The sequence below is a fragment of the Oenanthe melanoleuca genome, chromosome 7, assembly GCF_029582105.1.
Source record: "Oenanthe melanoleuca isolate GR-GAL-2019-014 chromosome 7, OMel1.0, whole genome shotgun sequence".
Classification (NCBI taxonomy): domain Eukaryota; kingdom Metazoa; phylum Chordata; class Aves; order Passeriformes; family Muscicapidae; genus Oenanthe; species Oenanthe melanoleuca.
In genome coordinates, this window is record NC_079341.1 from 17,351,191 (window position 1) to 17,365,712 (window position 14,522).

The 14,522-nt window shown below is 41.2% G+C and overlaps 1 protein-coding gene across 3 annotated transcripts in view; it reads left to right on the forward strand.

The window, feature by feature from the left end:
* Window positions 1-1,213: 1,213 nt before the first annotated feature.
* Window positions 1,214-14,522, forward strand: part of LOC130255666 (neurabin-1-like) — a 38,314-nt gene continuing 25,005 nt past the window's right edge. For 2 of the 3 annotated variants that reach the window (XM_056496614.1, XM_056496617.1), the window contains exons 1-2: window positions 1,341-1,483; window positions 1,993-3,846. In XM_056496614.1, the coding sequence (XP_056352589.1) occupies window positions 2,248-3,846 (1,599 nt within the window). In that variant the 5' untranslated portion in view covers window positions 1,341-1,483; window positions 1,993-2,247. Of the gene's footprint in view, window positions 1,312-1,340; window positions 1,484-1,992; window positions 3,847-14,522 lie in introns of those variants that run through there. The other variant, XM_056496615.1, reaches the window with a different exon arrangement.

Consider the following 14,522-nt stretch of genomic DNA (forward strand, 5'->3'; position numbering starts at 1 on the left):
GACTGTTATATCAATAGTAAGATTTTACTTTATTGTAAAATCATGATTAAGGCTAATTTGAAACTGTATCATAGATTTTAGATCAAGATGTGAAATATCGTAACAAAGATGTTAGATCAAGCTTGTGACTCCAAGTTAAGCCAGAGTCAATTGGGATGTCCGGGAGAATGTATAAATTTCATCATAGACTTGAGTAATAAACCAGTGAAGCTATTTTTTTCAACTAGTTAACTACTTAGACTTCTAAATAACTGTTACACAATTTGGTGCCAGATGCCAACAACAGTTGCCAGTTACCAGTAACTATTCTGTGCTCTTCTAAAAATTTTGTGTGAGCTTTATATATGGAAGGAACTGCAGTCGAAATTAAACAGTCATCCAAATTCTGTCTTAGATGGAAAAATAGGTTGTAGCGTGTTCTTATTTGGACTAACAAACAGAGAGAACTGAATGTATGGAACACTGCCTGCAAAATTGAGGTTATTACTGCCTAGGGCTATCGATGACGATCATGACTGTCCCAGTCTTGGGGAGCTGCAGTGACTCCCAGCCCAGGGAGCGTGGAGGGAACCGAGCGGGCTCAGCCCCGGTCCTGTGCGGACCCATCAGGGTGTCCCGGGACGCGCTGGGCGCCGCGGGCCGGGCCGGGGGCTGCCTCGGCTGGGGATCCTCCTGTGCTCCGATACCTACCTGCTCGGGAGAGGCTATAAACAACCAGATTTACGAAAGGAAGAGGGGGGGGAAAAGGAATGTTTGGCACTGTTGCTACTTTCAGCTGTCCGAGCCTCGGTCGTGGCGGCTATCGCCACTTTTTCCTCCCGGGAACCGCGGTGCTTCGCGGTGGAGCCGGGGCCGGGGCTGGCGGTGCCCGCGCCGCGGTGCCGGCCGGGCTTTGGCAGCGGCGCGCAGCATCACAGCCGCTCGGCGCTCCCCCGCCCCGCCGCCTCCAGCTCCCCGGCGGAGGGGCCGCTGAGCGCTCCGCACCCGCCGGCGCTGCCCCGCGCCCGCTCGCTTCGCTGACATGGTATCACCCGAAACCCGTATCCCACGATGGCGTGGTATATCCCGGAGCGGGAGGCGCTTCCTCGGGCCGGTCGCGCCCGCCACCCCCAGCCCCTCTCTTCCGTGGCGCTGGGAGAGAGGAGCAGGGGCGCGCCCGCCGCTCCCTCTCTTTGTGTGCGAGCGAGCGAGGGAGCGCGCGCGGGCGGGCCCGAGACACAGCGCGGAGGAGGGCGCGCAGCAGCGTGAGGCCGGGGAGCGGCGCGGGCGGGCGAGCGGCGGTTCCGAACGCGCCGCGGGGGCGGGAGGAAGGTGGAGTGAGGAGCGCGGGGCGGCGGCGGCGGCAGGGCGGGGGGGTGGGAGGGAGGCAGGGAGGGAGGAAAGGCGGGCGGCTGTGGCGGCGGATAATGATGGCGTGGTGCGTGCGGCCGCTGGGCGGCCGGGAACGCTGAGGGGAAGGAGGCGGCAGGACCCCCGCCCCCAGGTAGGCTGGCTCGGAAAGTTTGGGGCGAGGTACCGGGGTGGCTCCGCCGCGCGCCCCGCAGGCCCCTCAGCGCAGAAGCGCCGCCGCGGGGAAGCCCCAACTTGGGGCCGAAACTTGCGGCTTTCCCCGTTCCTGGCGGCGCGGGCAGCGGGGCCCCTCCGTCCCGCCCCGCCGCGGTGCGTGCGCGGGGTCCGGCCTGGGCCCGGCCTCCCCCGGGCGGCACGAAGGGCCGGCGCTGCCCTCCCCGCCCGAGCCGGCCTGGCCCAGCCGGGACGGCCCTTGGCGGAGGGGCGGCAGCCGGAGGCGGAGGGGGGGCCGCCCGCCGCCGCATCCCCCGCCAGAGCCGGCAGGTCGGTGCCCGGGGAGCAGCTGGGTCCGCGCGTCCCGGCCGACACAATGGGCTTTATCCCGCAGGGAGGTCTTGGGCTGCGATCCCCACCCCGACATTCGGATTCGTGTCACACGCCGGCGAGGCCCCGAGTTAATGGAAACTCTCTGTCTCTCTGCAGATGGCTTTCCGGATACCGCGATCCGCGCTGGGGATAACACCCGATGTGGCCATTCACGCGCTTTGATTTCTTTCTCTCCACGTAGAGTCCCCTGTGTTCCATTTCAATGCGGGCGGGGAGGCTGACTGAGTGAAAGGCTGCTTTGGGGATCTGCTGTGGGATATACACTGCCTGGTGTTGGAGGGTGGAAGCTTTGTGCTAGAGAGTCGTTTTTCCCATTCTTCCTAAGGAGTGGAGGGAGCTTTCTCTTCAACAATGATGAAAACCGAAGGCAAGGGGGAAAGGACTTTAAGAAGTGCTTCTCCACACCGAAATGCTTACAAATCTGATTTCCATGCTATCAAATGCTCTTTCGATGGTGTAAACAATCCTGATAACGCTTCCAACAAAACAGGCTTGCATCAGAAGCTGAGCACCTCTTCCAATGGAGGGGGAAGTGACCCACACAGTCGAGGCAGAGCTGCCACTTATGGCAACAGAGTACACAAGATCAAAAGTATGTTTCTGCAAATGGGAAGCTCTTCCTCCACAACCTCTTGTGAAAGCAGTCCACCTGCTGATACCAAATTAATCAGCCGGGCCACAGCAGCAGAGTATGGATCTTCTCCAGGTAGTCCGTCGTTTCTCATTGTCCAAAAAAATAATCTTCTTAATACCAGCCCCAGTGGCGGTCCTGTGGATTCATTGTCCACGTCTTCTGCTGCTGACAAGGTCATCCGTAGCAGCGATGAGGCAGATTTGGACAAAGTTGCCCTGGCAGAAAAATTTTCAGAGACCAGGAAGCTGTTTGAGAGAAATATAAAACAGCGGAGCTCTGTGGACAGATATTCCCCCAGCAAATGTGAAAGAAGTGAAGATAAGAGGAGACATGGTTCAGCTTCTGATTGCAGCAATGTGGTGGACCACTTCAGTTTTAATACAGAAGCAAGTCTTCCAGCTGCACTGGAGAAAGTTGAAAATCAAAGTAATGAGGAGCTGAAGCAGCAGCATGCCAATAGTGGTTCCAAATCTTCCTTCCTGAATGCAGGGCCCATTTCTAGGAGGCTGGAAAGCTTTCTAGGTGACAGTGATACTGAAGAATCCAAAGAAACTTCAAAAAATGATAGTTTTCCAAATCAGGACCCTCTGAGAGGCCAGCAGACTTTGAATTCACCTACTGTTGCTGAAGGATGTCTGGAGAAAGGTGCATTGCCCCAAGTGCCTGAGATCTGCAGAGATGAGCCGAGCAAGGCGCTTGGAAAAGACAAAAGAGAGCAAGTGGTACTTGAGAGAAGCCCGTGGAATATGGGCAGTGTGCCTGCTCAGCAGACATCAGATAACGTTGTTTGCTCCTGGGTTTCTCCCACGGAGGGGCCGAGCACAGAGCTGGTTGCACAAGATGGAACCTCAGGGCATGAAAAAAAGGGTTTGGAGAAAGATCACGTTGATCAAGAGAATCAGAAGCTCATATGTCACGTACAGGAAGGGAAGAGAAGCGACTATGCCTTGGAAGTGGTAGAAGAGTTTACGGATGGCAGCAAGACCAGTTGGGAAGAAGAAAGAGATGGGATGTCTGTCAGAGATGGTCCAGCTACACAAGTACAGGGTGTTCTAGAGCAGGAGGAGGATACTGAAGAAGAGGAGCAAGCATTGGAAAAGCAAAGTGAGGACTTCAGTGATTTTGGAATAGAGAACGCAGCTTTTGATGATGACAGGGACACAGAACCAGAAAACCAAGAGCCTGAAGACAAAGAAATTTTGGAGGGAGAGGAGCACTATATGTATGACAGTGAATATGAGGAGTTTCCTGGACTTTCTGAAGAGGAAGATCCAGTGCCAGACCGGAAAGTCAAGTTCTCAACAGCTCCTATCAAAGTAAGTATGTTTGAGGGTTTTTTTGTTTGTTTGTTTTTTGTTTTTTTTAATTGTTTTGCAGTAAAAAATACTCAGGAAATAAATTTTTGGGGATTTTGTGGGGTTTTTTTTGAATTTCCAAAAAACATTTAAGAAGTGTAAGTTTACAGCTTTCATTCAACACTAAGTTTGAGAGAAGTTACCCCTTCAGAAAATTTATTACTTAGTCACAAGTCATTCCTTAATTACACCTGCTTCATAAGATAGTGTAGTGAAGGTACACTAGTGAGATTTTACTTCCTGGACTTTTTCAGGACACATATCTTTTAGGAGTAGATACAAACACCTGACCTTTAATACTTGCCTTCATTTGTTTAAAATTGAGGCATTGCATTAGGAAATATTATTCCCAGTTTTTGTTTTGGCACAAAAGTTTAAATAAAAACCCCAAACAAAACAACATCCCCCTCCCCACAGAAAACTTTCATATTCAACTTCAGACTTGTTTATGGAATTCATTTTAAGAAAATAGCAAATGACTGGTTCTTGTATTTTAAGATTCTAGAATTCTCTCCAATAATAACAATAATAACCATATATATGTTGTTGGGTTCTAATACTGATTGGTGAATAAGCTGTAGAAGAGTTTACATGATTATTTTGGAGTTACAAAGTTGCAGAAGTGAAAGTTAGAGGGCAGACAGGAAAATGGGGAGTAGTGTAACTTTAACAAATTAAAAAGATTTATGTGTCTGATCTTCCCCCACTTATTTATACCCACGAAATAAGTTGCTCCAGAACTCAAACTATGTTTACTCATAGTCTCTTGCAGACTTGAATTATTCTAGTCTTTCTTAAACTTTGGAAGGAGAATTGGGAGACATGGATGAGAATGGAATGGGAGATTGTACAGGCTTTCCTCAGCATACTATCTCTTCTACCATCACATGAATGAAAGATATCATCTTTAATAAACAGCTTTTACACTTTGTTCGTAGAGAGTCAGGACTCACTTTTACTGATCAGAGGGATGCAAAAATTCTGTTGACTCTTGAACTTCCCACAGCAGAGAGCTGTAATTTCCCAGTTTGCTAACACACACCAGTGCTGTACCCCAGAAGATATTTTGATTGTGGCAAAAAAATTTGGCAAAATGTGAGTTTTGTTGCATGTGGGTTTTTTTTGTAGTCTCTCCATAGACAGGCTGACTTTATATGGCTTTCTTCTAGTTGAAGTTGCTTTAGTGGTGACCTGGAGCAGTGAAGGGAAGAGTGCTGCTATTGAAAACTGCATAATGAGTCTGGTGAGGGCTGGGAGAGAGCCAGAGGGGCATCAGTCCATTTCTACATGCATTTGTGCGCTAGTATCTGAGCAAAATGCCGTGTAGAGTCTACTGTAAGTGTGTTAAGTGACTTCCTGCTGTAGGCAGGGTTTTACTGATCATTGCTGATGTCCTACTGAAGCAGTGGCTATTAACAGACTTTTGCCTTCTCTGCTGTGTCTATGCCAGACATAGTTGAAAACCCTAGTAGAAATCTCAGTGCCAACTGTGATGGAAGCTCTTGTGTAGACAAAACTCAATTTTTGGTAACAAGCACTGCTCAATTATAGCTGCTTCTCTGAAAGCCACAGGAAACAACCTGTCTCAGATTATAATTTACACAACCGAGAGATCGAAGGTTAGAAGCAACTGTTAGCAGTTTTTATGAAAAAATAACACAGTTCTTGCCATAATGCCCCACTTGGATTGGCAGAATAAACTGTGCTCAATAGCAATAGGGCTATTGAGATGCTTTTTAAGGCCCTTAGATTGAAACTTGTGATACTGGCCGTCCTTTATCCCCTTTCAGTGAAATTGACTGTATCTTTCCTACATTGAGTATAGGGATCTCTTTCTGCATGTCATTTTCAATAGGTTTTCCCTCTTTGTTCCTTTTGCCTAAGCAATGATTTCTGTTCCCATGTCTACGTTTTTGCTTCATGTTTTCTATACTTACTGGGACTAAGTCCTGGTTATATGTTTTTTTGGGATTTGTACTCTGTGAAATAAAAAATACCAACTTTTTTCTGCTTACCCAGAACTTTCTTTAGTTGTGTATATTTAATATCTCAGTAACCTTTTAGAAAATCCCAGTTTTACCTCACAGAAGGAAATCTATGTCTTTCTTCATACATTTTGGTGCATCTAAATTGAAAGAGAAGAAAATCTCCATCGTACTAAAAGATTATTCCTGGTCCCCACCACAGCTTAGAGCAGTGCCATAGTTAGAAATGCACGCTAGTAACTTCTTTTTTTCAGCTTTATTTAGGCTGATAAGTTGACTAAAATGTGAGTGCCATTTTCAGATATTCATAGCCACTAGAGAAGGTCTGTGATTCCTATCCTCATAGATGCCCCTGAGAGAGGACAGGCTTGGAGTTTTGCTGTTTTCATTCTGCACCTCTCTAGTGATTACAAAGAAACCATCTGTGTCTCTTACAGTTGCTGTTTAGCAGGTATCTGGTGCAGTTGAAGAAGTCAGGATGTTCAGAATGTATTGGGCAAGAAAAAGCATATTCTTAGAACTTCAGCATTCTGCAGTGATGGAGCTTTGACGAAAGGGAGGTTGGATATGTGTGTAGTTAATGGATAGAACTTAAAGGCACCTTAAAAATAGCATTTATACTGCTGCGACAAAGAGAACTTGATTATTTTTTCTGTTTCAAGGCTTCTAGTCAGTTGTAATATTGGCAAGGTCTTTTGCTCAAAGAAGGAGACTGTGGAGCTCCCAGGGGGTGTATAAAGTAGCTCTAACACTGTTAGCACTGCATCTGACCTGTGATGGAGGTCCATAATTGTTGACATCTGTAACAGGGCTTGAGAGCATAATTTGATCTGATAATTTCAGGAAAGATGGAACCTAATTACACAAATAATCTGTCATTTTGTGTTGCCCTGTGGCTATGAAAGCAAGCAAGATGAGACTTTTAAAAGAAGTGTTTCAAATTCTGTAGAAGCTGTTGATAAATGATATATGGGATTTTTTACTTGCTGTGGGTGCAGACTCTTTAAATCCTGCTGCTGTTTGATCTTTCCAGGCCCTGGGAAACATTTTATCTCGGTTCTTATTTCTCCTGGAGTAGTTTAGAGAGTACAGTTATTAGCAGAACTTCACAGCTTGGGTATGTGTTGCCACATATGAAGGCAGTAAGGAATGTAAAGCATACTCAGCAGTCCAAGTTATTTGCAAGGGAACTGAATTTGCTTTTGTCTTAAAGTTTTCTGAGAAAACTGTGTAAACAATCAGCATTGCACACAATGCAATTCTTCTGTCATCCCTTTGTATTTCATTTTGCCTTTGTAATGTAGACATTCACTTGCTTTCTGTTATGAGATTACCTTGAAAGGCTTTAATTAACATAAATGTAATGACTGAGTGCTGTTTGACGTTTCTAATTTTGAAACTTTCTGTTGGTAAAACAAATGCTTGTTTTCAAATTGATTTCTTGAGATGTTTTCACCTCTGACTGTGGCAGACTTTGTCCTCAAAGCCTTTAATAGCATAGTGACTAACTTCTGCAATGATTTATGATCCTTAGAAATTCTGTAGCTCAGGTAAGTGGAAAAGATAGTACTGCTGCCACTGCTGTTTGCTTCTGTTTACTTATCAGTGTTATCTAGTTTGTGTTGCATGGGAGTGTCTGTTCCCATCTTTTTGATAATAATAATATATTTTGAGATGGTTTAGTCAAGAAAACAGTTTTAAAAAATAAACAGAACAAACCCCAAACCTTCATAAAGGCATTACTTTTATATTTGTCACAGCTGAGCTTAGATTTATTTCATAAGGAAACTGAAAGCAGTTTTGTAGTTTGTGTGTTGTCCTAATCAGCCAAGTTTCAGCTGCTTCTCAGAGAATATGGGAATCCTTTATAATATTGCCATTTGTCTTGCACGTCACAGTAAAGCTGTTTTATGTATAGCTAGACACAAATGGTGGTGGTGATGTTCAGCCTGTCCTATTCTTCAACGTTTTTAGTACAAAGCTGCTTACTGTGGAAGTTAATGAAGAACTAAATGAAGATAACCCTTGAATTAGATTTCCTGTATGACTGAATACCTGCAATACCTGCTTTTAGGAGATGCACAAATTTTCTAGATCAATGTGTAAACTCTCAAATACTGTTTTAACACAATATTGTAGTGAAGTGCTTCAGCTTCATACAGCCTCTGATATTTGAACTGTTCACTTGTGTACTTACAATGTTGTACACAAAAAGTGATACAAAGTGTTTTTTGATTCTGGTATAGCTGTTTAGTTTTCTGGAAAACAGCTCTTTCAACTCAAGCTGTCTTTGTCTTTTTTTTTTTTTTTTCTTTTTTTGTCTTTTTTTTTTTTTTTTTTTTTTTTTTTTTTATCATACATCTTCTGGTTTGATTTTTAGGAAGTGTTTGGTATGTAACTTTTACAATTGTAGATTGATTTGGCATTTTGTCTTTGGATGAGAGTCCAGTGCCAGGGCATGGGGCTGTAGAGCAGAAATCTAAACTGGAACAAAAAAAGTAAAGAAGTTCTTTTTATATCTTGGCTTACTGCTGGACCAGCTTGACTCTATATATTAATATCTCAGTGTATTTCTAACTGAATTATTCTGTAGATGCAGTTAGATAACATACCAACTGAACTGTTTAATTCGCTTGTGCTATAAAACGATAGAGAATGTTGAGGTTATAGAGATCAGGTGAGGTTATCACCTGCCTGTCCTCACTCTCTTTTTAGTCCCAACAGCTTCTCACTTCCTACCAATTTCACCTGGATTTGATAGGAAGGAGAGGGATTTTAAAAAGTATTTTTAAAGTACTGATTGATTTGTGGAAAATTAGCACTTGTATCAGAGTTGCAAGTTCATGGCCTCACTGATGACAGCCTCACTGCAGCTTTAGTTTAAGTTAATTGTTCTTTATTTGGCTTTTTGGCTTAATGTTAGCCATGTATGCCCAGCCTGTGCTCTCTTTTACTCTGTCAGAATAGCTGTGGGGAACAGGAGGCTTCAAAGGAGGTGAGTATGAGGCACTTGAGGGTTTCATAGGGGATGGTTAGAAGAAATACTGAGGAGGTGGTGGAAGTCAACAAAGATAAGCACATTGATAGGAGACAAGTTCAGTAGCTCAACAGTTAAAGTGCTGGAAGATTCAGTGTCTTTTGGGCGATGATTACTGTTCATAGCATGTGAGAATACATAACCTAGCCAGGTAAAGATGAACCAGCAATAGCTGAAAATTTTTGGGGTTTACCTTTGGAGAGATGGAAAAATAAATTATCCCTTTCCATCTAATTCTGACAAAAACGAAGGTGAACACTGAGAAGGACATCAGTAAAAAGATGCTTGCCTGCATTATCTGAGTACGTATTTTGTAATCTTGAGATCATGAGGATCGTGCAGAGTTTTTTACAGGGTTATTACATTTTTGTTTAGTAGGAAAGTATTATGCAGTATGGCACATTCTTTATTTTCCAGACAGTTTCCTTTATCAGCCTCTGATGTGACTTGGCATAGTGAATTGACCCTTTTTCTTAGACCTGGGGTATTGATCATTGCTAATGACAGTATTAATGAAGATTAGTTAATTGAGTTGGTCTGGTACCATCAGATAACAGGGTTATTTTGTTGTTCATTCTTAGGATCTTTAGAATCTTAAGATTCTAAAAAACAGGTGGACTATTTTTGTGTTCACTGCTATTTTTTTCCCCATAGTGATTTGCTTGCTGTTTAGATTTGGTCAGGCCAAGATTTTTGTTTTGGTGAATACTAAATAAATACATGTGTATGTGTGTGGATCACCAGGCATGAACTGTGAAGACACCTGTGAAGTTTACAGAGGTTCCTAATTGAATCACTCTCTTTATATACATATATAGTTTTCAGAAGCTAAGGTTTTTTTTTTTTGGTGCTTCCTTTTATGTGGTACTTTGAGTAGTTTTTCCTTCTCTGGTCATATGCTGCTTATTTGGAGCCTTTCAGTCTCTGTCAGTCAGAGAGCCTTGCCACCTGAACTTGAGTCGCTGGAGGAATACAGCCAGGTCATGGGAGAGCTCTCCTTCTGCAGATAGAGATTATAGATTGTCTCTGAACTCCTACTCTGAATATCTGAAATGAAATAAAATCAGTGCTGTGAAACTCAATAGATGCTTTTCTTTGTCTTCAGTATTTCTCCCACTGGGATTTCAAAATTAAATACCTGAAAGTGAATGTTTCTCCTCAAGTAGTTAGCATAACCTGCCTGAAATAATCACCATATTTTCTGTTTTATTCTTCTGCAGGCTGCAGTATTTTAGTTCCTGCAGTGAAAAACAGAACTAAAGAATAAATTGTACTGGTTTTGTTGAGAATTAAGTAGAGAATGAGACTTGTAAAAAAAATGGTTTAATTATGATGACATTGTCTGACTGAATTTGTCTGTATTGTAGATCTGAAACAAGATTGCACCTTTGTCTTTATGTAAACTGACTTGGTTGGGGATTTTGACTAAATCATACTGAACTGCAGGACCAAGGATATAAGTATGCACAGCCTGCTTGTCCCACTGCTTAGTAATAGAAATTGCTACCTTGAGTGTAACTGTTTATAATATCAACCTTTAACAGTTGCCAGCCATTCTGAAAACCTTTTGAAGGAGAGTAAAGGTGTGAATGATTAAAAAATCAAATTAAATAAGATATTTCTCTTAGCTACTTCTATGATGATAAAGCATGAATTGAGTTAGATCAGATATAGGCAATTTTTACTTAAAATATATGAAGTACTGCTAATGAAAAACTAACCAGGTAGCTTTCGGAAGCAGAGGGAAGAATAGGATAGCAGTAGTGAGGTGTTTACTTGAACAGGAAATAGTAAGAGTAAACTGTAAGGTGTACACTATGCTTCAGTCCTACCTCAGTGCTACTATTTCAAATGATTATTCATGGGTACTTCACATTTTTCCAGACACCACAAAGGCCTCAATTTGGAAAGCTGAAACTGTTTGCTGTTGGATAATTTTCCATGAGCTGTAAGTTGTGTTTGAATGTTTGGCTTTGTGGCGTGTCAGTAAACAGGCACGTTCAAAGTGAGCGCTGTTCCAGAATCCGGCGAGCCAAGGGGAGTGGTGCTGCCTGGCTGTGCTCCAGGCAGGGCGGAACTCACACTTCAGGGCCTCTCTCAGATATTCAGTGTTGCTTTAACTGCCTGGGCAGGTGTTGTGAGGCTTTCCAGCAAATACTGCAGGATTACATGAGAACTTTAAAGTGATGTTGATGTTGCTTCCATTCTAATTAGTTGCAAGCCCTTCCGGGCAGTTCCTGATTTCCTAATCTTACTGTTTAATTACTTTTGTAATGTTCTGCTTTTCATGAGGCACAAACAAATCTATATACTAGAAATGAATGTTGGAGTGAAGGTCTTTGTATTGTGTTTTGTTACTCTGCAGCACTCTTGCAAGCACATGGTAAATTTGTGTTTGCCTTCTAACTAATTAATATTCTTCTACAACTGACATCATACTTAAGTAGACATTCTTCTGTGCTGTGAAGAGTTTGAAATATGTGAAGGTTGTTGTTTTTCTGTGATTATGGTATTTTCTGTGTTAGCACTAAGATGATACAAGAAATTTTTAGTTCTGTAATAGTTATAGGAACTGAACAGTAGGATCTTTTAGACAGGCTGTGTTGGTGTTTTTGGAGTGCTGGTGTTGATAATGTCTAGATTAGCATCTTCATAGAAGATGGATAACCATGTTTTGCATTCAAAAAGTGATTAATTTTTCTGGTGTGAAGAATGTAGCTAGTTTTCTCTCCAATAAATATATATGCAGTTCAAGCACTAAGTATATTTGAAAATTTACCATGTGTCTTACCAATTTAATTCAAATAATTCTTAAAAATTCAGCCCTCTATCAGAACTTTTTTTGATTCAAATTAATTGTATCCGTTCTGAAGGAAAAAGGTTTTAAGTGAAAAAAAGTATTTTCAGATAGCATTTTGCCATTTATTAGCTTACAGGATCCAAAGTTATTAATGTTAGGGTAGCCTCCTGGATATATAACAAGCTATGGTAAAAGGCTTGTGAAATTCACACGGTTTCCACAGTGAAATTCATCTGTTTCCCCTGTGTTGAGCCAATAACTTGTATATTTGTTAATGTATATCTTTTAAAAATACCAGTTTCAGTACTAATAATTTTACAATCTCTAGCTAGCAGTTGCTTCTGAATAGTAAGATTAGAATTTCTTTTGTCTGTAATGCGTTTGATTCAGTGACTAAACCCTGCCAGACACAGTGCAGGGATGAACATGTTTAGCTTTCTCATCAGTCTTCTAAACTGTGAACTTATATTATTTATTATCCACATTTTAACTGTGTTTAAATGTTACTTTTGCTGCTTGGCAAGAACAACTTGCTGACCAGTTCTGTATTTTCTATTTTAATATCAACATTTTTTCTCTCTCATAGAAGATGAACACAATGTTATAATTACACATGTACACAATAAAAATTTCTGTCTTCTACCCTTGACTCTTTAGTCATAGTTTTTGTAGTGTGCTTTTGCTTTTCTTTCTGTTACTGAGGTGTTTGGCTTCTGCTTATAAGTTTTGCTTTTCCTTTGTTCTTTGTAAATTGATGGTTTTTTTCAAAATTATCTTCCTGAAGTTTAGAGAGGGGTGTATTGTTCTCACTAATTTGAAATGGGGCTATCATCTTTTAATTATGAGGTTATGGTTTTTACAATATTAACCAAATGTTCTCATACAGTTGTCAACTGTCAGTTTAAGACAAAAGAACGAATTCTTTCTCTTAGTGAATTACTCAGAATTGATTTCTTAGAAAGCTAGTATGCATAAATATTAGTAGTCTTCATTTGCACAGATATGTTTATGGTATTATTTTATTAATAGCAATTATAAACTAGAATTTAGGGACCACTAGTTTTAAATTCTGTTATCTGCTCCTAGCAGATGAACAATTCCTGTGATCAGTTTTGTATAAAAATGAGCAAATTCCATGAGACTGTCAAGTATAATTCTGTTACTTTTAAGCTGGAAAAATAGTTAATCATTTTTAGAAGTTCTGGAGATATTTTAATGCTGGTGGCCCAGGACTTGCAGTGCACACAATGCTGTTGTTACAGTGTAAGTTTTCCCCAAATTTCTAGCTCTTTATAAGTTGTTGTGCGAGGAGTTAGTCATCCCTGTTGAAATGTCATTCTTGAGTAGATAGTAACTTCTTGCATCATCTTTTGCTCTGTTAGAGCATTAAGTTGTAAAGCATTAAGAAAATACAGTTGTCACTGTCTCCAAAATGAACTACTGCCATTCTTCACATTTTATTCTTTCAACCATTTGATAGTTAAAAAGATGTTTTAACATTTTAGTCATACTGTTGATACTAGATTATATGTATATGACTTCATATGTTTTTTTCATGCCCTGGTATTTGATTGGTCCTCAAGAACTCAAATATTCTCACTAACAAGTTATCATTTGTCCAGTCATGAACTTCCTTTTTATTATTAGTTTAAAATTCATCTTATTATAATTTGACTATATTTTTGGAGATGCTAACTTTTCTGTTGGAATGAAAAGTAAACAAACGAGGCTGAGCTTGTTCCAAAGGGTGAATAATGCTTCATTAAATGCTTCTGCTGCATATCCTATTTAGTGATTTGGGGGCTGAGAAGGGTGATTAACTTACAGAACTTGGCCACCTTTTTCTGATAGTGGTAGAATAAGACCATTTTGATGGTTTTCGTTGTCTGTTTTGCAGATTTTTTTCTGTAAAGTTCATGGAAAACATACTGTAAGTGTGACCCTTGTTGTCTTTCTGTGTCCAGTTGTTGCCTACTGGTATCTGTGTGACAGTCACAAGGAGTTTATTAACCTTTATGCACGACTCAGGAAGCAGAGCTTCTAAGGAAGGTTCTTTTATTGTGGAAGACATAAGACTTCTGAGAGTGGATTTCTTCCTTCCCTTTCAGCCAAGTGGATCTAATCTTGCTTGCTTACTGGACTGACTATATGGCCATGCCATGTTTCTGGAGTAGATGTTTTGCAGGGTTTGGGAAGAGTTTATGAAACTGAGCTCAGGTTGTAGTCTGAAGGTGATGCAGTATTCTCTTCATGGGAAATACTGAATTATACTGGTTGCTTTTTGATAATCTGTTTCAATGACCGTTTTTTGGCATCTGAAGCTACTGCTCTGCTGAGCTAAAGCTACGTACTAGTGAATGTAAATTCACTGGGAAGATGTTAATTACAGTTAATGCTGTGATATTTACATGATTGCAGTTACACATCTAGGTAGTCTATTAGTGGAAAATACAACAATTGCAAAAATTTAGTAAGCTAGTGTAAATGAACTTCGTGTCAGTGCTGCATGCTCTTGATTAGGGAGATGGCTGCTGCAGCTGCAATGCGTGTTTTTTGTCTTACAGTGATGTTGAATAAAACACCCGTGCCTACAAAACATTTAGCAGATAAACCTTATTTTTTAAGATAAATGGGAGTGCAATATTTTTACTTTTTTTTCTAACTTCTTAATTTAAATACAATTAATGAAAACAAGCTGATATGTAAGGTTAACCGTGTTACATATATTTTATTGTTCCTTTCTAGATTTCTGTCTTAATTTGTGTTGTTTGTTTATCTTTTAGTTTTAACAATTCAGAAACTCAGCTGGAATGAA